The following is a 24,720-nucleotide window of genomic DNA, read 5'->3' as shown; positions in this document are numbered from 1 at the left end:
AACCAGTCACGGTAGAGCTGTAGCCTGTTAGGAGTTTCCTTTAAGTCATCTGAATCAGTGTTGTACATCCTAAGAGCCAGCATTTTCCTTGGGTCTCATAAAAGCTAATTCTGCTTTGATTTTTGTCACTGTTGTCTCAAATGCACACAACCTGGTTCTCTTAATAAAGCAACACTGGAAGATGTTAATGCTATAATTTTATTTTGAATTAAGAATTCAGGGTCACAACTTCTTTTTAGTAACGTTTTTTTCTGTATGTGTAGTGCCCAAAGGTTCAGTGAGTTTTCATAAAAGTACATAGTTAGGGCTTCCCTGGTGGTTCAAGATTATCTGCCTGCGAATGGAGGGGACACGGGTTCAATCCCTGCTCTAGGAAGATCCCACATGCTGCATGCCAACGAAGCCTGTGCACCACAACTAGAGCCAGCACTCTAGAGCTGGTACTCTCAAACGAAGCCACCACAAGAAGCAGCCCGAGCACCCCACCTAGAGAGTAGACCCTGCTCTCCGCAACTAGAGAAAGCCCGCGTGGCCCTGAAGACCCAGCACAGCCAAAAACAAATAAGTCTTTTTTAAAACTGCACTAAAAAAAAGTTCACAGTCATATAACCATCACCACAACCAAGGTATTTTTATCACCTCAAAAATGTCCCTTATGCTTCTTTCCATTTAATTCCTTTCTAGAATCATTCTATCATATAAGTAGCATCATAAAGTATAAAATTTTTGTGTCTGATTTCTTTCACGTAGCATAAGGCTTTTACAATATACTGTGCATGTATAGGACCTGTTTTTTGCTTTTTATTGCAGAGTAGTATTTCATTGTATGTATACATTGCACTTTGTATACATTCACTAATCCATAGATATTTGTATTATTTCCACTTTGTGGCTATTAATGAATAAAGATGCTTTGCACATTTGTGTACAGGTCTTTATGGGGACATATATTTTCATTTCTCTCTGATAAATAATTAGAAATTGTAGGCCAGGTTGTGTAGTAAGTACACATTTACTTTTTTTAAAAAGGGGACTTCCCTGGCAGTTCAGTGGTTAAACTGCTTGCTTCCAATTCAAGGAGCACGGGTTCAACCCCTGGTCAGGGAACTAAGATCCCACATGTGCTGTGACATGGCCAAAAAACAACAAAAAAAAAAAGGAAATGGGCTTTGCTAGTGGCTTGGTGGTAAAGAAAACACCTGTCAATGCAGGAGACATGGGTTTGATTCCTGATCTGAAAAGAAGCTACACGCCAAGGAGCAACTAAGCCTGTGCAGCACAACTCTTAAACCTGTGCTCTAGAGCTGGGGAGCCACAACTAGTGTAGCCCAAGTGCCCTAGAGCCTGTGCTCTGCAACAAGAGAAGTCACTGCAATGAGAAGCCTGAATACTGCGTCTAGAGTAGCCCCTCATGAGTGCAACTGGAGAAAAGTCCACACAGCAATGAAGACCTAGCACAGCCAAATAAATAATTTTTAAAAAGGAAAAACAGAACAACTAGCAAACTTTTCCAAAGTGATTGTACCATTTTGCATTTGCACCAGCAATATATGAGGATTCCAGCTGCTCCACATCTTCACCACTGGTATTATAAATCTTTTTAATACTGGTCATTTTGTGGTTGTATAATAGTTATGTCATTGTGGTTTTAATTTGCATTTCCCTGGTGACTAATGATTGTTGTTTAGTTGCGCAGTCATGTCCAACTCTTTGTGGACCCCATGGATGGGGGTATGTAGCCTGCCAGGCTTCTCTGTCCACAGGATTTCCCAGGCAAGAATACTGGAGTGAGTTGTCATTTCCTTCTCCAGGGGATCTTCCTGACCCAGGGATCGAACCTGAGCCTCCTGCATTGGCAGGTAGATTCTTTAGTGCCTGAGCCACCAGGGAATCCCAGGGACTAATGATAGCATTTTTTTGTGGCTTATTTGTCATATATCTTTTTTGGTGGAGTATCTATTCAAATTTTTTGCCCACTTTCTATTTGGTGTCTATCTTATTATTGAATTGTAGGTGTTATTCATATAAAGACTTACTTTTAAACTTTTGACCATGATAACATATGTTTTGGAGTTTATTTTCAATGTATAGGTGAAAGTAATGAAAAGCTCTTAGCTTAGTACTTAACTGGAATGTAAATAGTATTTTGCATATGTAAGTAATTAAATAACAGATACAGTAAAATTTAAAGTATTTTTTTTGTGTGGCGCTTCTTTTGCCTAAGATGAATAAACTCATTTCTCCTAATCTGTTCTAGTGACTGCTGAGTTTTTTGTTTGCTTGCTTTTTTTTTTTTTAATCTTTGAAGTGATAGTTGTTAATGTTTGAGTGCTATGAGAACCCATCTTGTGGCTGTGTTTCAGGTGTTTATTTTAATCATACCTATCTGTTCCAAACAGTATGTCTCATATTCCTCATATACTTTGTGGAGGCTTGCCAACTGCCAAATAAACTTTTAGAGATACCAAAAACCCATTAAAAAGCCAAGTAAAATAAATATTGGCTCATGATCACATGAGATTCAAATGTCACTTTAACTGTAAAAGATGGAAGGGTGGCTTATTTTATGTTATGATCGGACAAAACCCAATGATATGTTCATGTATATGTGTGTACTACTCTGGCCAAATAAAGCACTTGAGTAAAATTAGAAATAGTGCTGTTAATTATTAGACTATTCTGGTTGTGCTTATTCTCATCTCTTTTGACAGACTATAGGAGATCACATTTCAGCTATAATTCCTTTTTTGTGCGTGTAGAATTTAATTAATTAATTAATTAACTTGTGGCTGTGCTGTGTCTTCGTCGTTGCCTGGGCTGCTCTTAGCTGTGATACACAGGCTTCTCCTTGCTGTGGTTTCTCTTATTGTGGATCACAGGCTCTATAGCGAGTGTGGACTCAGTAGCTGCAGCTCCCAGGCTCTAGAACACAGGCTCAATAGTTGCGGCGCTTGGGCTTAGCATGTGGGATCTTCCTGGATCAGGGATCGAACCTGTGTCTCCTGCATTGGTAGGCAGATTCTTTACCACTGAACCACCAGGGAAGCCTTTTTTTATTTTCTCAATGAAACTATTGATGTTTTCCTTTGGCTGTCTCCTCTAAGCAATCTACACACACATATATACTAGCAGCTGTGGATTCTTTCCCATCACTTGGTCTCCATTTTTACCTTACTTTTGTCTGCTTGTGTGTTTTTGTTTGTTTTTTAATCCAGCTGTGAGGCTTTCAGGATCTTAGTTCTGAGACCAGAATTGAACCCCAGACCCTTGGCAGTCAAAATGCAGGGTTTTAACCACTGGACTGCAAGGGAACTCCTATTTTCCAGTTTTAAATGGATGGAGCAACCTGCCTTAAGCTTACTGTTTCAAAATGGGAAGTGAATTCCAAAAGCAATGGGAGAGGGATTGCAGTTCAGAATAAATTTTGGGGTCATTTGGGTCTCGAAAAGAGTAACCTAAGGTTTCTTAGGGAGGCAATTTTATACTAGATTCGAACCATTTTTTCATTTCCTGGAGCAAATTATTATTAAGCTTGTTCAGGGCAGAAATTAGATGGGCAGCTACTTAATACTACATATGAGAGGGGTGTATGTTATTAAATAGTTCTTTAATTCTAAGAAAGAGTCCCTCTTTTGGCCCCCATTTCATAGAGGAATGAAACATACTTAAAAGATATAAGAGAAAGAGATGCTATAATTTATAGGAAATAAATTCAGAATTGCTTAAGTTTTTTTTAATACTCCAACACCTTAGCTTCTGGGATTCCAGTTCTGAGATTATGGTGTTGTTTCATTCCCTTCCCCCAGAGAGAGAATTTTTAACTCATGGAGAATTGCTTTTAAGAGCTTGAATCAGTTGATTACAAGTGATTAACAGTGAACACAGTGAGTTTGTCTGTTTCTTTGCTATTCTGTCTTCCCTATTTTTAGAAAAATTATTTATTTTTTATTTTTGACTGTGCTGGGTGTTCATTACTGTGCAAGGGCTTTCTCTAGCTGTGGTGCATGGGCTTCTGACTGTAGTGGCTTCTCTTGTTTTGGGGCACAGGTTCAGTAGTTGTGGCACATGGGCTTAGTTGTGACACGTCATGTGGAATATTCTGGACCAGGGATTGAAACCATGTTCCCTGCACTGTCAGGCAGGTTCTTAACCACTGTACCACCAGGGAAGTCCTGTCCTTCCTTGATGTATCCTCTGAGTTTAACACAGCATTACACCCATCCATTTGGTTCTTCAAATGAAACATTCCCATATAGTCCTCTTAAAGTCCAGTTGAATGAGGTATTATAGTCATGATCTGATCAATGGCATATGTGTGACCATGAGTTGAATTTTGCTGTTTTCTTGTCTGTGCTATTATTTTTTATGGGTGAAAACAGGTAATTTTCACATGCTTCTAAACTTTAGTTTCTGTTTCAAATTTTGGCTCTTCATAGCTCCTTCTAGGGGCTTCCCTGGTATCTCAGCTGGTGAAGAATATGCCTGCAGTGCAGAAGACCCCAGTTCGATTCCTGGGTCGGCAAGATCTTCTGAAGAAGGATAGGCTACCCACTCTAGTATTCTTGGGATTCCCTGGTAGCTCAGCTGGTAAAGAATCCGCCTGCAGTGCGGGAGACCTGGGTTCAATCCCTGGGTTGGGAAGATCCCCTGGAGAAGGGAACAACTATCCACTCCAGTATTCTAGTTTTCTGGCCTGGAGGATTCCATGGACTGTGTAGTCATGGGGTTGCAAAGAGTTGGACACGACTCAGCAACTTTCATTTATAGCTCCTTGTAATGTTTTTAGAAATTTAGTATGTTAGGCGAAATAACAGAATTAGTTCTTCAGGAAACCTAAGTAGCTGATACAGAATAAAAATCTTGTAGATTTTATTGAATTTTTACCTATACTTAGTATTTGTTCTTTCTCTAAAGTAATTGATGGCCCTGGTGGCTGAGCCTAGAAATTGGTGCAGAAAAGCAGAAAAATGCACTTGGTAATTGTGAGAATATATTTGTATGTATGCCTGGAAAGATAGAATTTAATAAAATAAAGCTCCATTCTCAAATGGCATCAAGTGTTACTAGGATCTGATTTACATGCAAATACTGTGGTAGCAGAGACTTCAAAGTCTTCATAGTTTTGGGGGGAACATCCTTCTGAGGATCTGACTATGCTCCACTGACTTGAAACGACTGTCTATTCTCTTTTGAAAAGCTCAACATTTATTTGGCCTTTGTGTCTTGCCATTCCTCTGAAGGACAGAAGCCACTTGTAAAACCCTACCCCTCGCCTTGCATTCTATGAGGTAGGTAGAGCGTGGTCCAATAAGTACTTCTTTAAAACTGAGTTTTAATTCAAATGCCTCAAAAAAAAAAAACCCCAGTGATTAGCAGTGTTCTGTATCTCCATGTGTCATGCTGGTGACTTGGAGATGAGATTATGTTGTCGTCATATTCGACCTTAATTGCTAGACATCTGGTAGATTTAGGCAATTTGGCAGGTATAGTTTTATTGTGTGGGTGAATCTTTCCATGAAGCTCTGTGATATTAACTTGGTTCCTGCTAAACATTTCTCTTAATCAAAGTAGTAAACAGGCTTCCAAATTTGCAAGTAATCCAGGTTTCTAAATATCTGTGAAAGTGAGAGCTAAATTAAAAACATGTTACCACAGAGGACAGTGGCTAAGCTTTTAGGTAATCAGACCAGGTATTGCTGATATGAAATCTTTTCTTAATTGGAACTTTCTGTTGAACTCATAGATTTGAGTTCTTTAGGCTTGTTTTTGTGAATAAATGTAATGGGAATGAAAGCGTAACTGACCATGTTTATTTGAATTTGAGGAATGCATCATTTCCAGGAAGTAAAATGCTATTTGTCATCTCTGTCTCTCTTAGTTACAGCAAAATGGATATACCAAATCCCCCAACTTCCAAATGTATCACTTACTGGAAGAGGAAAGTTAAGTCTGAATACATGCGACTTCGGCAGCTTAAACGGCTTCAGGCGAATATGGGTGCAAAGGTAAAAATACTTCCCAAGTGAAAGGCTATAAATTGATTCAATATGGAGGGGTTGGACTTTTTATTTTTATCTTTTAACTCTTCTCTTAAAATCCTAACAAGCTTTTCTTTGGCTCTGCTAGGCTCTCTATGTAGCAAATTTTGCAAAAGTTCAAGAAAAAACCCAGATCCTCAATGAAGAATGGAAGAAACTTCGTGTCCAACCTGTCCAGTTAATGAAGCCTGTGAGTGGGCATCCTTTTCTCAAAAAGGTACTTCCAGTGTATAAGCTCGGCCTTTCTCTTTTCCTTAGATTTAAGGTGTTTTTTTTTTTTTTCTCTCTTTTCTGTATTTGTGGCTTATTGGGCTTCCCTGGTGGCTCAGATGGTAAAGAGCCCACCTGCAGTGCAGGAGAACTGGGTTCAATCCCTAGGTTGGGAAGATCCCCTGGAGGCGGGAATAGCAACCCACTACAGTATTCTTCCCTGGGAAAGCCCATGGACAGGGGAGCCTGGTGGCCTGCAGTCCATGGGGTCACACTTATTATTATTAGAAAATAAAGACAATGGATGCAATTACTGTAGTCATCTTTGAATAACTGGGATGGTGAACCTGTAACTTAAAGATTAACTGTGGAACTTCCTGGTGATCTAGCCATTAAAACTCTACACTTCCAATGCAGGGGGCACAAGTTCAGTCCCTGCTTAGGGAACTAAGATCCTGCATATCCCGGGCTGCAGCCTGAGAATAAATAAATAAATACATCAAAAGGACATCAAATTCATTACCAAATTGTATTATTGAAAAAAAGAATAACCTTTTTGCCTTTTGTTCTTCTCAGCTAATGAGTTTAATCATGAGTTTTACCTAGAAAAATAAGACGTCTGCTGTCTACTTTCCTGGGCTCTGTATACAAGCTTCAAAGCAACCACTTTTGTGGCTTTTTTGGTACCTCAGCCATTTTGAAGTTAGAAAAGGAATGCTGTGGGTTATTGACCAATATGGTCAACGGGACATCTTTTTTGTAAACTAAAAGAAAATCACTCTATTAGTTTCTTATAGAGATGATGTCTCTAAAATATAAAAAACAGATAATTTATGAAGGGCACTTTTCTTTCCCAAAGCAGACGGTGTCCATAATCTCTACACTACTTTGCTTCCCCCTGTACTGTCCCCATCAGCTCAGCAGCTAAGTTGAAGTCCACTGTCTAAAGTTTAGGTCTTCAGGAAAACTTCCTTGTCTTCGTTCTCATCTCCTGGGACACTCAAAGGCCCTTTGCTGTCAGGTACGGCCCAAGGACATCAACACTTTTAGATGGAGATTAACAACGATTGAATATGGGAGGCCAAGGGCAGTAAGAGACGAGAGACAGTTCCTGCTTCCCACAGGTTTACAACTGAGGGATTCCTTTTAGGAGCTTGATGTTACAAAACCCTCAGTTTATCCACTTGTAAGAATTAGAAGGCTACAGGGGTAATTTTGGAAGGAAACTCCGATTCTCTCTTGGATTGTGGACCTGCCTTCCCTCTCCATGTCATTGCTTGTATTTCAGTGTACCATAGAGAGCATTTTCCCAGGATTTGCAAGCCAGCACATGTTAATGAGGTCTCTGAACACGGTTGCCTTGGTTCCCATCATGTACTCGTGGTCCCCTCTCCAGCAGAACTTCATGGTATGTATTGAAAGTACTATGGTGATTGTTTAAATGGAATTTTTTTTTTTTTTTTTTTTAACATTGAGATGCTGGCACTCCTCTCAGGGTAAAGATTGTCAGAATATACTTAACAAAGCTTGGACATGCAGGGCAGAATGTTTTTGTGATTTACTGACTCTGAAAAAACACATATTGCAAGTTGTTCTAACTTGTTGGCTTTTGCCTTCTCAGAATTGATGCTGTTTCTCTTTTGAATGAAAGAGACTGGGCAAGAGTCCAGCCTTCCTCTACTACCTTGGTCCAATTTTATAACATTGTATGCAGTTAAATGTATTCTAAATCAGACACTTCAGGCTTTAGCAGGTTGTCAGGTCCCTGCTGATGGAGCAATCCTTTCTTAATCCCCTAAAGGCAAGATGCTGTGAAAGCAACTGAGATAGCAGAGGCACACGGGGATCACCAATCCTTTCATCTGGGGCTTTATGCTGACTCCTGCCAGGATTATTTGTGGTTCTGATAATCAGGCCACTAAATACTGTCATTGCTTATTGTGTCTGGTGACAGATAGCAGTTCTGCTGACTGGAATAGGATATAGGTTTACAGAAGGAAATCATCTCTTAGAAGAAAACTCTACTTGGTAGCTATAGAACTGAAAATGACTGTTTTCTGCTGAACCACAAAACAAAATCCATTCATATTGTTTATTGCCAGAAGATATACATAGCTTGTTCTGCAGTTGACTTTAGGTTCCCACTGAGGGTGAGTGATATCAGTTGTAGTAAGAATTTTCATTATGTTTATGGGAGGTCAGTCTTAGTCTATATAGTAGACTATACAAATATTTTATGGTTGCCAGTTTCTGTTTTAACTACTGCGATTATGTTGCAGTTTATACTCTTGAAAGTCTTCCTTTTCATGTCTTTCTACTGATGAGAAGGATTTAAATTGAAGACCTTTTAGACCATTGTTTATGTGATATTTGTAACCAATTTCACAATGTTCAGTGGATTAAATGACATAATAGATGGACTCACTATGAGAAAGAAATGTGTTGTCAGATTTTAGGTGTTGGTGGAAATATTGTTAACATCCAGCTTAACATTTGGTAGTTAATATCCTCAGGTAGTAAAACTGACTTTTTTTTCTTCCAAGAGTAGCATGACTCCCTTCCATTTGAGGCTTTGTTGCCAAAATGACCAGTCTTTAAAATGTAGTGAACTTTGTAACCAGAGGCATTTTAGGAGCTTTAAAGCAGCAAAAATGGTTCAGCATAGGTTCCATTATACAGGAAAGAGGAAAAAAAAACAGGACAGAGGAGATGCATAGCAGATTCATGAAATGAATTACATTTGTTTTGATTTCAGGTAGAAGATGAGACAGTTTTATGCAATATCCCCTACATGGGAGATGAGGTGAAAGAGGAAGATGAGACTTTCATTGAGGAGCTGATCAATAACTACGATGGCAAAGTCCACGGTGAAGAAGGTAGTGGCGCTGGTCTGCTAAGGAGAGGACTTTATTGGGATGGTGCCTCTTGTCTCATGTATCATTAGCTTGCTTTTATCTGCTGCCTTGTGGTGTATACACTGAAGGCTATTTCTGTGTCACCACATGGCTGGGAGTAAACATTTTATATTACAAATACCCCAGTTAAATTTTAAGAGCATTTGGAGGAATTCCCTGGTGGTCCAGTGGTTAGGAGTCCACACTGTCATCTCCAGGGACCCAGGGTTCTGTCCCTGGTTAGGAAACTAAGATCCCACAAGCCATGCAGCATGGCCAAAAAAAAAAAAAAGAGTTGAGACATAAAAGGATTGTATAGTTATATAATGGTTATATAGTAATATGATTTTCTCTCCAGTGGCTGGAAAGAAAATTTAGTGAATAAATAAGTTTGATCTTAGAAGTCTACCATAAATCCATCCAAGGCTATCTTGTTCTTTGTTTCCCTTTCTGTGAGACTGGCAATGAGCATAACCTCTCTTCTTAGATCCAAATACTCTCTGGATCTGCTCGAAGTTGGCAATAATGTTCTGACTTTCCTAAAAGTGTTACCAAACCAAACTTGGGTCTGCTCACTTGAGTGCAATAAAGCCAATCTACTGACACCAGGTTGAGGTGAAGGAAAGTACAATCTTTATTGTAGGGCGCCAAGCAAGGTGAAGGGGCAGCTCAAGCTCAAAGGACCAGAACTACCCAATGGCTTTCAGGGAAAGAATTTTAAAGGCAGTGTGAGGGAGAGAACTGTAGGGTGTATGATCAGTTGTGCCCAGTTCTAGGATTGGTTGGCATCTGGGTGAAGTTTCAAGCCTCATCAACCTTCTGGTTTCAACCAGTCTAGGGTCTTCATGCTTGCAGTCAGCAGTTTTTGTCTGGTGGGACATCTACTTCTTATAACACAACTTAGGAATGTGTGTCAGGCGTTTATCTTTCTTTTGGAGAACTGGGAGTACAATGATTCTGCTGTGTTGCAGATTTATAGTCTAAATTGTTACCAGTTTTGTGGCCCAACAGCTATTCTTTGTTTCTATGTCTTCACATTTCTTAATCATTACCTCTGAGCCAACCTTTTTGTGACTTAGGGAACACCCGGGAGACTAAAGCAAAGACCTTTTACTTCAGAGGAGAAGGGCAAAGGAATTTGTGTCTGATTTAAAAAAGCAAGTCATTTGTATTTAGTTGTAGGTTTAGAAAAAGTTGTTAGAGTGTAAGAAGGGGAAAGATAGGGAAAAACTCTTCATAGATTTGCAGACCAGTGGCCTCAACCTGCTCTTTTGATGATTGTGGATGCTGTTGTGATGCCATTGAAATGCATTGTTTATACACAGTGCCCTCTAGTGTTCTGAGGCTTTATCCTAAATTGTATTAATAGTATAACCCCATGTAGTATGATTTTTTTTTAAGTATGTTGTCTGTTGAGTCAAGTTATTACTAAAAAAAAAAAAAAAAGAAGTTACTACTAACCCATCAGTAGCAAAACCAAGTACATTTTCATTTCATCATTCTTTCTCTGTCCTATTTGTATTGTTGGCCCACTTTTGTGATATTTTGGACCATAAATACAGGTTGATCTATTACTGAGGAAGTGAAGACCCCAGTAAAAATAAAGTCCATAACTGGATTTCCCACTCTAACCAGCTGAACAGTTGCAATTTTAAGAGCCAATCAAATTACTGTAATTCCCTGATTTTCCACATAAAAATGTACATATATTATCTGAGTCTCAGGAGTGAATATAGGAAAACCTTCCGAGGAGGACTAAAGGAGTATGAAATGACCACTGCCCATCCATATCCATCTAATTCTTTTATTTCAGAGATGATTCCTGGCTCTGTCCTGATCAGTGATGCTGTTTTCCTGGAGTTGGTAGATGCTCTGAATCAATACTCGGATGAAGATGAAGAAGGACACAACGACACCTCAGATGGAAAGCAAGATGACAGCAAAGAGGATCTGCCAGTAACAAGAAAGAGAAAACGACACGCTATTGAAGGTGCAGAGCACAACTTCCTTATTCCACCTGGAGTGACAGGGAAAGGGAAGAAGGCAAAAGAGAGGGTTGTTTCTTATTAAAGGCTGTTGGCACTTCTCACTGGTCCACTTAAAAGGAGAATGTGTTTACTGACTGATGGTTTAAGATATCTGTGATTTAGCTGAAGAAAAAAGTAGGAGAACTTTAGACAATAATCATTGTTCATTTCTAATTGTAAAAAATAGTTTGAAAAATGTGACAAGTTATAAAGAATAAAATAAAATTACCCTATTATCTTGCTACCTAGAAGTAGTTTCTTTTAGTATTAATATTTCCTTCTAGACTTAAAAAATGTATGTATAAAAATATACACATGTACACCTGAAATGTATTATATGTATTTTATCTCAGTTTTTAAAAAGTACCTAAGTAAATCAACATATATATATGGTAGGTGAAGTTAGTATCATACCACATATGTGTGTATACACATAGATAATTTTATACCCCTTATTATTTAATCTTACATCATGAGCATTTTCCTATGTTAGACAATATTTAATTAATTTCATATTTAATTATACTTTGTTATTTAGTTATACCATATGTCCAGACACAAAGTGTCTTCTCTTCTTATAACAAATTTACAGTATCCATCTTATTCTTTGGCATCAGCCTTATGGTAGGTACTTCTATGCTCGGGTTTCTCCATAAAAACTTGTATTTTCACTTCCAGATTCTGTCTTACACTGTAGTTTTTTTTTTTGTTTTTTTTGCCACACCATGAGGCTTGTGGGATCTTAGTTCCCCAGTCAGGGATTGAATCCACGCCCTCGGCAGTGAAATCTCAGAGTCTTAACCACTGGGCCAGCAGGGAATTCCCCTGGACTGTGGATTTTGTTGTTAACATGTAGATGACTCTGATCTCCTTATCAACTAGTAGGCAGTAGATAGGTCCAGGTAGCGCTGACCTTCTTTCTGTATTTTGACATAGTCAATGGTTGCGTTAAAAAGCAACTCTAATCAAAATGCCATGGCAAAAGTACAAGATGATTAATTAGCTTTGTGTGCTTCTGTATGGCACTCAAAAGCTTTTTATCACTTCCAATCCAGGCAGCAAAAAGAGTTCCAAGAAACAATTCCCAAACGACATGATCTTCAGTGCGATCGCCTCGATGTTCCCTGAGAACGGGGTCCCAGACGACATGAAGGAGAGGTAGGACAGCTGCCCCCCCGCAGGCCATGTAGACCACTCAGGCAAAACTTGCATACACGCTTGTTTTGGGTTATAAAAATTCTCATTTTTGGTAAGTGCATTATGATTTGCCTACATTTCTCTGAATGCCCATTCCCACGTTTAAAGGTCATGGTTTGCTGGCTTTTGCGTAAATCTGGGCAGAGAAGTTTGAAGATTTTGCTACTTTACTGGAGTGTTACTCCAGCACCATACTTAGAAAATCTTTCCTTTCCCTTAACTTTCTTTTTTTTTTTTTTTTTTATTTTTTTTTTTTCCCTTAACTTTCATGCACACACCGAGCCCAGCATCATTACAATGGTGAACCTACCTGGTTATACATAAAGACCTGTTAAAAATAACACCCATCATCCCTTTTCTCCCTTGGCAGACCATTTCTAGATAACTGTCAGTATTCAGTCTGCATTTTCTTTTTTTTTTTTTTAATTAAAAAATTTTTATTGGCGTATATTTGATTTACAGTGTGTTAGTTTTAGCAAAGTGGATCAGTTATACATATACATCTGTTGTTTAGTCACTATGTTGTGTCCGACTCTGTGTGACCCCCATGGACTGTTGCCCACCAGGCTCCTCTGTCCATGGAATTCTCCAGGCAGGAATACTGGAGTGGGGTGCCATTTCATTCTCCAGAGGATCTTCCCAACCCAGGCATCAAACCCATGAAACCCGTGACTCCTGCATTGGCAGTCTGGTTCTTTTATCACTGAGCCACCAGGGAAGCCCACATATACATGTATTCAATCTTTTTTGTTTTTGTTTAGATTCTGTTCCTGTGTAGGCTGTTATAGAGTGGTGAGTAGAGTTCCCCATGTCAGTCTGAGTTTTCTCAGTGGAGACATTCCCTTAGAAGGCACTCTTACCTCTCTTTTCCCAACCAGGTACCGAGAGCTCACAGAGATGTCAGACCCCAATGCACTCCCCCCACAGTGCACACCCAACATCGACGGCCCCAACGCCAAGTCTGTGCAGCGGGAACAGTCTCTGCACTCCTTCCACACACTGTTCTGCCGGCGCTGCTTCAAATATGACTGCTTCCTTCACCGTGAGTGGGCTGCTCTGAAATGCTCTCCTGTTTTCCATCCCCAGCCACCATTTCATTCTCTTTATTTTTAGTTTCTCCAGTGGAATTCCTGGCTTCTGATCCGATGATGGTTTTACAAAGGGCCAGTTCTCTTTTCTCTTGTGTAGTTATAATGTGGTGTGCTTCACACAGGGAGGACAGATTAACCAGCAACACAGTTGTCCCCAAGTTTCCTCTAGCTTTGGAAGAATGGTATTGATGTCAGAAATGATTCAGCTTGATTCACCTTGATGATAGCTGTTTTTATCTAAATTCTCCTCCAGTGGCTCCCTAATTCACATTTGTTCCTCCTCCTGTCAAGCAGATGAGCCATTGCAAACAGGACAGTTTTGTGTTTTCCAGCTTTCCATGCCACCCCTAATGTGTATAAACGCAAGAACAAAGAAATCAAGATTGAGCCAGAACCGTGTGGCACAGACTGCTTCCTTCTGCTGGTACGTTTTTAAATTCTTCTGCCATCGTTGAAATTGGTAGAAATCTGAGCAGGAAATAGTCCTTGGGCTTTCTGCCCCAGAGAACACAAACTATGTGAGCTGGTATATAGCACCCTGAGGATCACAGAGTGTAGATGAGACATGACTTCTGCTCGTAAGGAGCGCCCTGATTTTGCAGCAGTAGCACTGTGAAGTTAGTTTCATGGAGTGAGGTGTGAAGAGCATTGAAGGCTTTCTTGCTCTAAACATCATCTACTCAGATTTCAGAGTCTGAAACTGCTTTGTTTTACTTGGAGCTGTATGTGTGTGCATGAGACACTATCTTTGCTGTCTCCCTTTAATTGCATATAAATGTAGGAGGAACAACACATGAAGGTGCTCATATCTTATGTGAGTTAATCAGCCAGATGGACCCTTGCTGGCAGACAGACCTCATGTAGCAGCATAAATTCTCCTGCATTTATGTGGGGAAGCAGTCCCCTGAGAGCTAGAAGGGAATAGGTTCAGTTGGACTTGTCAAAGACATAGTTCTGCTTTCTACACAATAGGGTGGGGCTTCCCTGGTAGCTCAGCTGCTAAAGAATCCACTTGTAATGCAGGAGACCCCGGGTTGATTCCTGGTTTGGGTAGATCCGCTGAAAAAGGGATAGGCTACCCACTCCAGTGTTCTTGGGCTTCCTTGGTGGCTCAGCTGGCAAAGAATCCCCCTGCAATGTGAGAGACCTAGGTTCGATCCCTGAGTTGGGAAGATCCCCTGGAGAAGGGAATAGCTACCCACTGCAGTATTCTGGCTAGAGAATTCCATGAACTGTATAGTCCATGGGATCCCAAAGAGTCGAACACAACTGAGCAACCTTCACTTTCACACGATAGGGTGAGCTTAGGTAAAGAATAAAATACCTTGATACAATTTCTGCTACCAATTAAAATGAGATTATACAGCCAGGTGCTTCTGGGACTATCTTTAGGGGGGTAATAGAAGGAAATATGATACAGAGTGCCATTGGTTAAAAATCGGGAAAATGTGCCACATGGTAATAGCAAAAAAATAAATAGGGCTTTCCTGGTGGTCCTGTGATTAAGACTCTGAGTTTCCAATGCAGGGGATCCAGATTTGATCCCTGGTCAGGGAACTAGATCACACATACTGCAACTAAGAGTTCATACGCTGCAACTAAGATGTGGCACAGCTGAAACAAATAAATATAAATATTTAAAACGCATAGAACTGTATGCCCAGAAAATTTCATTTAAGCAAACAAAAATAAATAGACTTTATCTGATTTATTTTTTCCATAATATATATTAATTCCTTCCTATGTGTCAAAGTACTGTGCTAACCCTTAACATATATGATCTTATTTTCATGCTTATAACAACATCCTGAGGTGGATGAAGTATAGGTTATAAAAGTTACATATTTTGCCTAACGTTTGTTACTATGTCAGTGGTGTGGCAATGATGAAATTGAAGCTCTGGTCTAACTCCACAGTTCATGCTTTTTATATAACTCAAAAGGGCATTGCCGATGCTTCCCTGGTGGTTCGGTGGTAAAGAATCTGCCTGCCAGTGCAGGAGACACAGATTCAATCTCTGATCCAGGAAGATCCCACATGCCAAGGAGCAACTCAGCCCATGCTCTGCTACTCTTGAGCCTTGCTCTAGAGCCTGGGAGCCAGAACTACTGAGCCCACATGCTGCAGCTGCCTAAGCCCTCGTGCCCTCGATCTTGTCATCTGCAGCGTGAGAAGCCACTGTGATGAGAAGTCTGTGCACCACAACTGGAGAGTAGCCCCTGCTCACCGCAACTAGAGAAAGCCCACACAGCAATGAAAACCCCAGCACAACCAAAAATAAATAAATAAATAAGTGAAAATTTTAAAAAATTAAAAGGGCATTGCCCTCCCCAGAGTAGTCATCCTGGAATCCTTTATATGTCACATTGTAGCAAAGACACATAGTATCAGATTCAGTTAAAATAAAAACTTCTCTCTTGGAATTTCTTTGAGGGCCTACAGTATATTCTGAATATCCTTAATAATGGTACACCTTTATCCTTTACTTGTAGAATTAGTTTCCAGAAACAGCTCAAAATCTTTAGAAACTAAGTCTGTCGAGAAGATAGATGATCCAGCTAAGTAATTATCTGGTCTTTAAAAAAAAGCATAGCTGTAAAGTAATAAAGTAATAAAATATTCATCCTAGTTTAAAATACTGACTTGGAGGGAATTTCCTAAATTAAGTGGTAATATTATACAAATTCAGGGATTATACATTTTCTTACTGAAACAGAGACAAGTGTGGTAAAACGTAAAGAACAGTGAGGCCTAGGGATGAAGGGCCCTGATTCTTGTACCTGCTCTGGAATAATTAGCTGCATGCTCTCAGCAGATCCCTCATTTTCTGGACCTCATTTTCTCATCTACAGGAGAATGTATTCTCAAATTCCAATCAGTTTGTGAGCAAATGAGAGTAAGATATGACTCACTAGACAGTCAAAGATGCATAGAAACATCTATGCATAATATATAAAGATTATATCTTTATAAAGATTATATTATAAGGCAGCTCTTTGTCAAAACATATAAGTGTGTAAGCTTTAAGATGTTTGTTAAGAAGATACCACATGGTCATATATGGTACAGAGGGGAAAAAAAAAGTGTCAAGTTGCAAGTCAGCACAGATATTGAAGATGGTTTGTGATGATGGGACCAATATGGTGGCCTATTTCTACTTCCTAACTGTAACATGGCCTCTGCAGGAAGGAGCAAAGGAATACGCCATGCTGCATAACCCTCGCTCCAAGTGCTCCGGGCGTCGCCGGCGAAGGCACCACATGGTCAATGCTTCCTGCTCCAACACTTCAGCCTCTGCTGTGGCCGAGACCAAAGAAGGGGACAGTGACAGGGACACTGGCAATGACTGGGCCTCCAGTTCTTCAGGTACAGTGAGCAGAAAATGACCTCTTCTTGCTACACAAGGTAAACCCAGGATCATGCCCTAACAGTTAACGTTATTACCTTTTTAAATTGTTCATTCTTTCCCCAGGGTCACCTGTAAGCAGTAGAGACAAGGAATGTTTTCGTTCCTAACTCTTCTGCCTTTTGGTGTAGATTGAAGAGCGGAGTTTGTGGCAAACCCCTGAGGCCAGCCGCATTCCACCTTCTTGTGTTTCTCTCATTCCTTCCTCTCTCAGAGGCGAACTCTCGCTGTCAGACGCCCACGAAACAGAAGGCAAGTCCGGCCCCACCTCAGCTCTGTGTAGTAGAAGCACCCTCAGAGCCTGTGGAGTGGACTGGCGCTGAAGAATCTCTTTTTCGAGTCTTTCATGGCACCTACTTCAACAACTTCTGTTCAATAGCCAGACTTCTGGGGACTAAGACATGCAAGCAGGTACTGTCTGAAGGGGATGGGAATCAGTCCTCGCCCTGGGAGCCCTTTGGCCCTTTTGTAAGGCTGCCTGTCTGGATAGAAGCTGTCTTAGGTTCAGTCCTTCGTGAGCCTGTGCTTCTGGACCACGAAGGGGATTCCCCACACATGGGGCGCTTTCTGCAAATGCCAGGCCTAGTGATACTTAGGATCTGCTCTCCTTGCTGAATTTTTATTTCTGTCTGTAGCCACTATCTAACTCTTCTGGATGTTTCTACCCTCTCTCAGGTTTTTTCTTTTTTTGGTGTTCTTGCCTTTCTTTCTAACGCATGGATGCGTGCTAAGTCGCTTCAGTCGTGTCCAACTCTGTGCAACCCTGTAGACAGCAGCCCACCAGGCCTCTCTGTCCACGGGATTCTCCAGGCAAGAATACTGGAGTGGGTTGCCATTTCCTTCTCCGTTTCTTTCTAAATGTGGACCCATTTCCTGGAAGGCACTCCTGGGTCCTTCTGGGGATCTTCTTATCTCACATCTCTGCTCCTGCTTCTGTAGCTGCCACCATCCCCCTAATCAGTCTTCTCAGTTGCTTTATTCTTCAAATGTTCTATCATTAGATTTCCTAATTACCACCCCTAATGACTGGGTCTGGACCTTCTGCATCTCACTCACATCATCATTAGAATCACGATCTGATAGTAGCTTCTGACCTGGAGGCAGGAGAAGCCTGTGGGGAGCAGACAGACTGAAGCGCAGGGATAGAGTCAGGTATTGGGGCCAACTGGTCCAAACAGGAACACCAGAGCTTGAGCCCTCCTCACTTAGCTCCCCACTTTCCAGAAGAGTCTCTGCAGTCTTTTCTTCATGTACTCTCCACTTAGAACAAGTAGTAGAGCCATGAGCTGAAGTGCCCTTTGCCTCCTTTCTTTTAAAATGAAAGAAGGTTTACTCAGGGGGGAAGCACACTCCATAGATGGAGTGTGAGCCATCTCAGAAGGCACAAGAGGCCTTTTTGGAGGAAGTAGAAATGAATAACTTTATTGCTTTGCCAGGCAAAAGGAGACACAGCGGCTCATGCCTTGAAAAACTGTGTCCCTCATTCCTTTTTGGATCTTATACCTGTCTCCCTAAGGCACAGGTTTTTTACCTAAAAGCCTGCAAACTGTGTACAAAGCAATTTTTGTGTGTTATTTTCCTGAAAAGAAGATTCACAGTTTTCATGGAATTGCGAGAGGGCCTGTAACCAAAAAGAAAAAGCTAAAAAACAAATGTTCTAAGGGAAACAGCATGTTTAAAGGGACCAGGCCTTCCTGAAATGCCGTCCTACTAAAATAGTCAAGGCTCTAACATCTTTATGCCAACAGAGGGAGCTAGTGCTTAGCTGGGTGGTACCTCAGGTCACGTCAGACTCAGTCACACAAGGTACACAACACTGCCCTTCCTAATAAGAGGCAGATACTGTTGGTAAGAATTGACTCCCTCTGGGCTTGGAAGGCAGAGCAGTAGATGAAAGCAACGGACCAGGAAAACTGCACCTGTGCTCAGTCAGGATAAACACTTAAGAATTAACTTCAGGGACTTCCCTGGTGATCCAGTGGTTAAGACTTCTTGCTCCCAATGCCGGGGGCATGGGTTCAATCCCTCATCAGGGAAGTAAGGTCCTGCACCCCACACGGCATGGCCAAAAACAAAACAAAACCAAAAACACAACCAAAAACAAAGAACTTCAGAACCAGCAACCCGGTGTCCCAGTGCTGCTCTGTCTCTCCCTGCTAAAGATGCTCAGTCATCTCCCCACAAGCTCTCCAGAAACCAGCACCTGCCTCGGTCACTTATCTGACCCCTCAGCTCAAGAAGTGACAGGTCCTATTGGATTTCTCTTCCAGGTCTTCCAGTTTGCAGTCAAAGAGTCACTTATCCTGAAGCTGCCCACAGATGAGCTTATGAACCCCTCGCAGAAGAAGAAGAGAAAGCACAGGCAAGGGTTGGACCGAAGGCTTTCTGTGGCCAGGCTGTTTCTGTGCCCTGACCGCCCCTAGGGCCTCGCTGCTGCCTCCCTCTGCAGCCCCTGGCCATCAGTTCAGCGTCACCCAGCGGAGGGCCTCCTCAGAGCACAGCCTCCTCAGTGCTCCCTGCGAGTCTGTGCCTTGAATCAGCCCTTCCCTTGTCCTGCAGTGCTGTGGACCATGAAATAACTGATTTTTAAGCTCCTGGCCAGCAGGATGTGAACTGGCCTCATGGCTCCACCCTGAGGCTGTTTCTTCTCCCTGGGTCGTTATTACCACTATGCTCACTTCTCAACTCTGACCAGAGTTTTTTTGTTCTGTTTTTGTTCTGCACTTGTTTCTCTGAGTTGCATAATAACACTGTCTTCTAGCTAAACTTTGCTTAGGGTTGGAACCTTTTTTTTTTTTGCATCCAACACTCCATCTGGCTTTGTTCCCTAAAGAACTGACACTGGTTCCAGATATAGAAGGAAATCCCTGCGGCATCTCCCTTTCAGTTCCTTCACTCAGAGCAGATTTCTGAAAAGTCTTCCCACCTCCCCATTGTGAAACGCCCCCACATCTCCACCTCCTCAAAGAGAGGGAGGGCAGGGGAGAGGAGAAATGGAGAAATGTTAGCATTTTAATAGACGTAGAGGGTTTGGTTTGGTCTTGCACCTCTTTTTGGTTTTTTTATGTATGTTTGTTTATGGGTGGGAAGTGGTGTTCTTGTTTAAATCTTGAGCCAGAGGCCAGCTGCAGGTAAGGTGGGCTCCAGCTTCTGTGGACAGGCGTCCAGGCCTGTTGTGAAGGGATTTGGGGAGGATCCCAGTGATCAGATCGCAGTCCCCCAGAGGAGGTCATGCTATCATTTACCCAAATCTGCAGAGTTCCCCAGGGCCACGACCCTGAGCTGTACCATCTCTTGCAGGTTGTGGGCTGCTCACTGCCGGAAAATTCAGCTGAAGAAAGGTAAGCTCCACTGGGGCACTGCGCTCAGGTTGCAGCCTGTGGCTGCCCCTCCCCCGCCCCACCCATGGCTGCACTTATTGACCCTGCATGGCTTCCGCACATTGCAGGTCCCCCCTGCAACAGCTGATAACAGCTCAGCTCCTCACTGCAGCTGAGACCTCTCAGGAGATATAGTCACAGGCCTGTGGTCTCTGACTTTCATCATGTGCCATATACAGGGTTCTAGGCTTCATTTAGTGTTTTGGGGCGGGGTTTGTTTTATTTTTTTGGCCAAGCGGCATGTGGGATCCTAGTTCCTCAAGCAGGGATTGAACTCAGGCCCCCTGCCGTGGAAGCACAGTCTTAACCCCTGGACCAGCAGGGAAGTCCCCTCATTTAGTGTTTAAAATGACTGCCCTGTAATCACACCATTTCCACACTCTCCCTACAGAGCAGATCACTCCATTGTAGCTTATGGACCACTACCACCTGTGATTACTTCTCACGTCAGGTGCTAAATGCATGCCCAAGTTGGGCAGGACAAGCCTCCTGAATGGGGGCAACTGTACCCTAGGGAGAGAGGGTGGCTCAGGAGCGTGGCCACAGTAGTGTGTTCTTTTCTCTCTTAGATAACTCCTCCACCCAGGTATACAACTACCAGCCCTGCGACCACCCGGACCGCCCCTGTGACAGCACCTGCCCCTGCATCATGACCCAGAATTTCTGTGAGAAGTTCTGCCAGTGCAACCCTGACTGTAAGAGTGCTCTGTTGGCTGCAGTGGCCAAGCTCAGCAGCCCAGGTTTCCCTCCCCTCGCACCCTTCTCTGCTTACGGGCCTTCCAATACCCTCTGTGCGGCCCTTGAAGCATTCTACAGAGGAAACAAGATCTTTAAGATCAGGGGAAGTCATTTTTTAAAAAGTCCTGAGGTTATGATTCTAAAAGCCACAGTTACGCTGAAATAAGCTGCTTTTCCAGCTTCACATTCTAGGGCAGCATTAAGAAATGGGAGAATCTTTTTCCTTAAGATGTAAATACAGCCTTCCTTTCCAGGATGTTGTTTTACAACGTATACAGGTTACAGCTCTGTGTGTGTCTGTTTTAGTCTCCTATCTGGAGTTTTAGCCTCAGGTTGGTCTGGATGTCAGCAGAGGGTGGGACAGAGACTCAAGAGCGCTTTTCTCTTGCTTCTTACCCTTGCCTGCCCGCCCCCACTGAGGCTGAGCAGTTGGGTGGCAGCCCCCAGAGCTTGCAGACCTGGGTGCCCAGGCAGTTGTGCTGGAAATACCTTGTAACACACAGCAGATAGCAATCTTAACCACAATAGAGGGGTGGGTGATTGTGCTGGGAGGGCAGTGGGTGGAGGATGATGGCATAGAACGGATGCATTATGTTCTCAAAATGATTCTTGTTTTGATGGTGAGGATTTACCAGTGAAAAGCACTGATTTCTACTTCTCTGGAGCACTGTTCACCTCCCTGCCAAATTCTCCCAACAAAGTGGAGGTGGTAAGGGGAGAGCATTGTTAGGGATTCTGTAGAGAACACTTCTCCAGAATCAAACCTGCTTTTCTGACTCAGATGTGAATGCTGGGAGATGCTCCATTTTCTCTGAAAAACACTTGAGTCTGTGATTATTGGGACTGCCCAGGTAAAGAATTCACCTGCCAGTGCAGGAGATGCAGGTTTGATCCCTGAGTTGGGAAGATCCCCTGGAGATGCAAATGGCAACCCACTCCAGTATTCTTGCCTGGAAAATCCCATGAACAGAGGAGCCTGGCAGGCCACAGTCCATGGGGTCACAAAGAGTTGGACGTGACTGAGCCACTAAACAATAACAACAACATGTGATTATTGGGAAGGCAGTTTCTCTGCTATTTGCCAAATATCCTTGAACCCATAACACTGACTTCCCCGCTGTCCCCTGAGTCAAAGCGGACCCCCGCGTTAGCCTGCTCATCTCCTTGACGTTCCCTGTCACCCTGCGCAGGCCAGAACCGCTTCCCCGGCTGCCGCTGCAAGACCCAGTGCAACACGAAGCAGTGCCCGTGCTACCTGGCGGTGCGGGAGTGCGACCCCGACCTGTGCCTCACCTGCGGGGCTGCGGAGCACTGGGACTGCAAGGTGGTGTCCTGCAAGAACTGCAGCATCCAGCGCGGCCTCAAGAAGGTGCGGCTCCCGGCTCCAGGCCAGGCGCGGGCAGGCTGAGGATCCGTGCAGCCTCTGTCTGCGGGCCCCTGAGGTGGTGTGCACACCGTGTTGGTGATTCCTGACAGACACACGTTTCCTGAGTTCATCAAGCCTTTGGTCCCCTTGAGGGATTAGAGAAGTAATCCCCTGACTTGGCCAGACTGAGAGGAGCAGGGAAGAGGCCATGTCACTGACCATGTCTGTTTTCTGTGGACATTCACAGTGAGTTCCACAGGGTCAGCTATAGGAGGTTCCCCAGGCTAGAAGAAGAGGTATCAGGTCTCTTTTCATCACCTCCCACCAGAATACAATGGCCGAGTCCTTTTTCTGTTTTCAGATCCTCTTACAGTTGCTAGTTCTTTCCACCCTGCTGCCCGCAGCCCACGTGCATGTCCAGCACACATTCCCCCCTGCCCCCAGCTCGCACACGCCCTGTAATCTGAGGTTTGACTCCCTGTTCCCCAGCACCTGCTGCTGGCCCCCTCAGATGTGGCCGGATGGGGCACCTTCATTAAGGAGTCAGTGCAGAAGAATGAATTCATTTCTGAATACTGCGGTGAGGTGAGTGCTATCAGTGTGGCCCACATTCTTACATGGAGAGATACTGATGAGAAACCCTTACTTTCTGTGGGCCAGACTTCTGTGAATTGATCTCTAAATAACTCAGCCAAGTTCTCATGTGGCCTCTCGGGGGATCCCACAGAACTGTTTGCAATCCTGAAACAAACCACTCTTTCTTCGACTTTTTGGCAACTCAGGCTATACAAGGGGGCCAGGCAGGCGGGGGACTCTGATCTGTCTCAGTGCTGGTTAGCCTGTGCAGGGATTGGGATGAAACTAGCTGAGCTCCCCCTCTGACTGCTGTTCTTGTGGTCCTCCATAAGCCCCCTCCTGGCCCTTTCTAGAGGCAGAGTGCCGTGCCCTGAGCAGGCAGCCACATCTCCACTGTCTGTTCCTTGTCTGTCTCTACAGCTCATCTCTCAGGATGAGGCCGATCGACGAGGGAAGGTCTATGACAAGTACATGTCCAGCTTCCTCTTCAACCTCAACAATGGTAGGGAGTCTGTCTTTCATCCCCACGTGGTCTCAGGCAGGTCTTTCTACCAGACTCCCCTGGTCATCATTCAGGTTCGGACCAGCACTGAGTCTTCCATCCGATGATTAGAGCACAGTGGTGAGACTGAACTCAGAGACTCCAGGAGCCACAGTTTGCTTGCTCTGGGAGAACCTCCATTTCCGGGTTGTGTTTGTTAATCAGAGCCCCGAGTGCTTATACCTCAGAAATCTCCTTTCCGAGTAGGTGGGAGGAGAGGTCTGTAATTCCCACAAGAGGAAGGGAACCCGCAGGGAGTGCTTCCATGAGAGGCTGTTTCTAGCTCCAGTTAGTGTGCTGGGACTCAGAGTTTCCCCTGCATTGTTTCTGTTGCAGTTTAGTTGATTTCAGATTCAGGCTCAGGAAGCTGTAGAGCTTCCGGGTAAGCTCATGGTCCCCCTGGTTTACTTTATAGATTTTGTCGTGGATGCTACCCGGAAAGGAAACAAAATTCGATTTGCAAACCATTCAGTGAACCCCAACTGTTATGCCAAAGGTGAGTTCCCAGTAATGTGGGAGGTGGGATAGATGATGGATGCTTCATTTACTCTGATTTCTATCCATTAGTTCAGTTTTTTATCATAACCAAATTATTTCTTTGTCCAAAGATAATCATGATTAATGTCTAATATCATTTCTGTCTTGGTTTTTTAATCTGCTTTTCTGACTGAATACATTATAAACATTTTTTCCTAATGTGAAGCTTTTGAAGATAATTCTTTCCCTGTGTCACTAGCCAAAATAACAGATCTAAAAGCATAGAGACAACTACCTTCATTGATGACTTTCTGATTCCTCTTCATGTGTGTTTTCACTGGGAAGTGGGAGAAAATTGGCCCAGACTCACTACTGATCATTGACTTGAAGTGACTGGGAATCTAGCCCTGGTTTTGTCCTATTTCAGTGGTCATGGTGAATGGGGATCATCGAATTGGGATCTTTGCCAAGAGGGCAATTCAAGCTGGCGAAGAGCTCTTCTTTGATTACAGGTGAGGCAGCCAGGAATAGCCCTGGGGAAGTGGCCCAAAGGGCAGAGAGGGTAGCTGTTGAAATTTATCTGGGGGGCTGAGGGTGAGTGATATGGATGAAGGACATCTCATGGTGACCAAGGCTTTTTCTCTGTGGTGCTCTCTGGGGCCTTGCCTCTGAAGCAGGAGCCTTGTAGGAGGGAGTAGGAGGGGAAGTGAAATGGGAGGGAACTTCATCTTTTCAATCACACAGGCCTCGGTAGTGACCTGGTTCCTCCTCCTGCCCTG

General features: G+C 43.1%; 1 protein-coding gene across 4 annotated transcripts in view; it reads left to right on the top strand.

Moving 5' to 3' along the window:
* EZH1 (enhancer of zeste 1 polycomb repressive complex 2 subunit) overlaps positions 1–24,720 on the top strand; it is a 30,930-nt gene that overhangs the window by 3,803 nt on the left and 2,407 nt on the right. For 2 of the 4 annotated variants that reach the window (XM_043904678.1, XM_043904679.1), the window contains exons 2-20: positions 5,198–5,288; positions 5,879–6,005; positions 6,127–6,255; positions 7,537–7,656; positions 9,004–9,124; positions 10,956–11,132; positions 12,225–12,327; positions 13,245–13,408; positions 13,790–13,881; positions 16,643–16,823; positions 17,078–17,274; positions 19,134–19,225; positions 20,164–20,204; positions 20,813–20,938; positions 22,172–22,350; positions 22,837–22,932; positions 23,344–23,425; positions 23,880–23,960; positions 24,369–24,453. In XM_043904678.1, the coding sequence (XP_043760613.1) occupies positions 5,284–5,288; positions 5,879–6,005; positions 6,127–6,255; positions 7,537–7,656; positions 9,004–9,124; positions 10,956–11,132; positions 12,225–12,327; positions 13,245–13,408; positions 13,790–13,881; positions 16,643–16,823; positions 17,078–17,274; positions 19,134–19,225; positions 20,164–20,204; positions 20,813–20,938; positions 22,172–22,350; positions 22,837–22,932; positions 23,344–23,425; positions 23,880–23,960; positions 24,369–24,453 (2,198 nt within the window). In that variant the 5' untranslated portion in view covers positions 5,198–5,283. Of the gene's footprint in view, positions 1–3,833; positions 3,885–5,197; positions 5,289–5,878; positions 6,006–6,126; positions 6,256–7,536; positions 7,657–9,003; positions 9,125–10,955; positions 11,133–12,224; positions 12,328–13,244; positions 13,409–13,789; positions 13,882–16,642; positions 16,824–17,077; positions 17,275–19,133; positions 19,226–20,163; positions 20,205–20,812; positions 20,939–22,171; positions 22,351–22,836; positions 22,933–23,343; positions 23,426–23,879; positions 23,961–24,368; positions 24,454–24,720 lie in introns of those variants that run through there. The other 2 variants (XM_043904680.1, XM_043904681.1) reach the window with 2 other exon arrangements.

Source organism: Cervus elaphus, chromosome 5, assembly GCF_910594005.1.
Source record: "Cervus elaphus chromosome 5, mCerEla1.1, whole genome shotgun sequence".
Classification (NCBI taxonomy): Eukaryota; Metazoa; Chordata; class Mammalia; order Artiodactyla; family Cervidae; genus Cervus; species Cervus elaphus.
The sequence above is the reverse complement of the archived record's forward strand: the minus strand, read 5'-3'. Positions and strand labels throughout refer to the sequence as shown.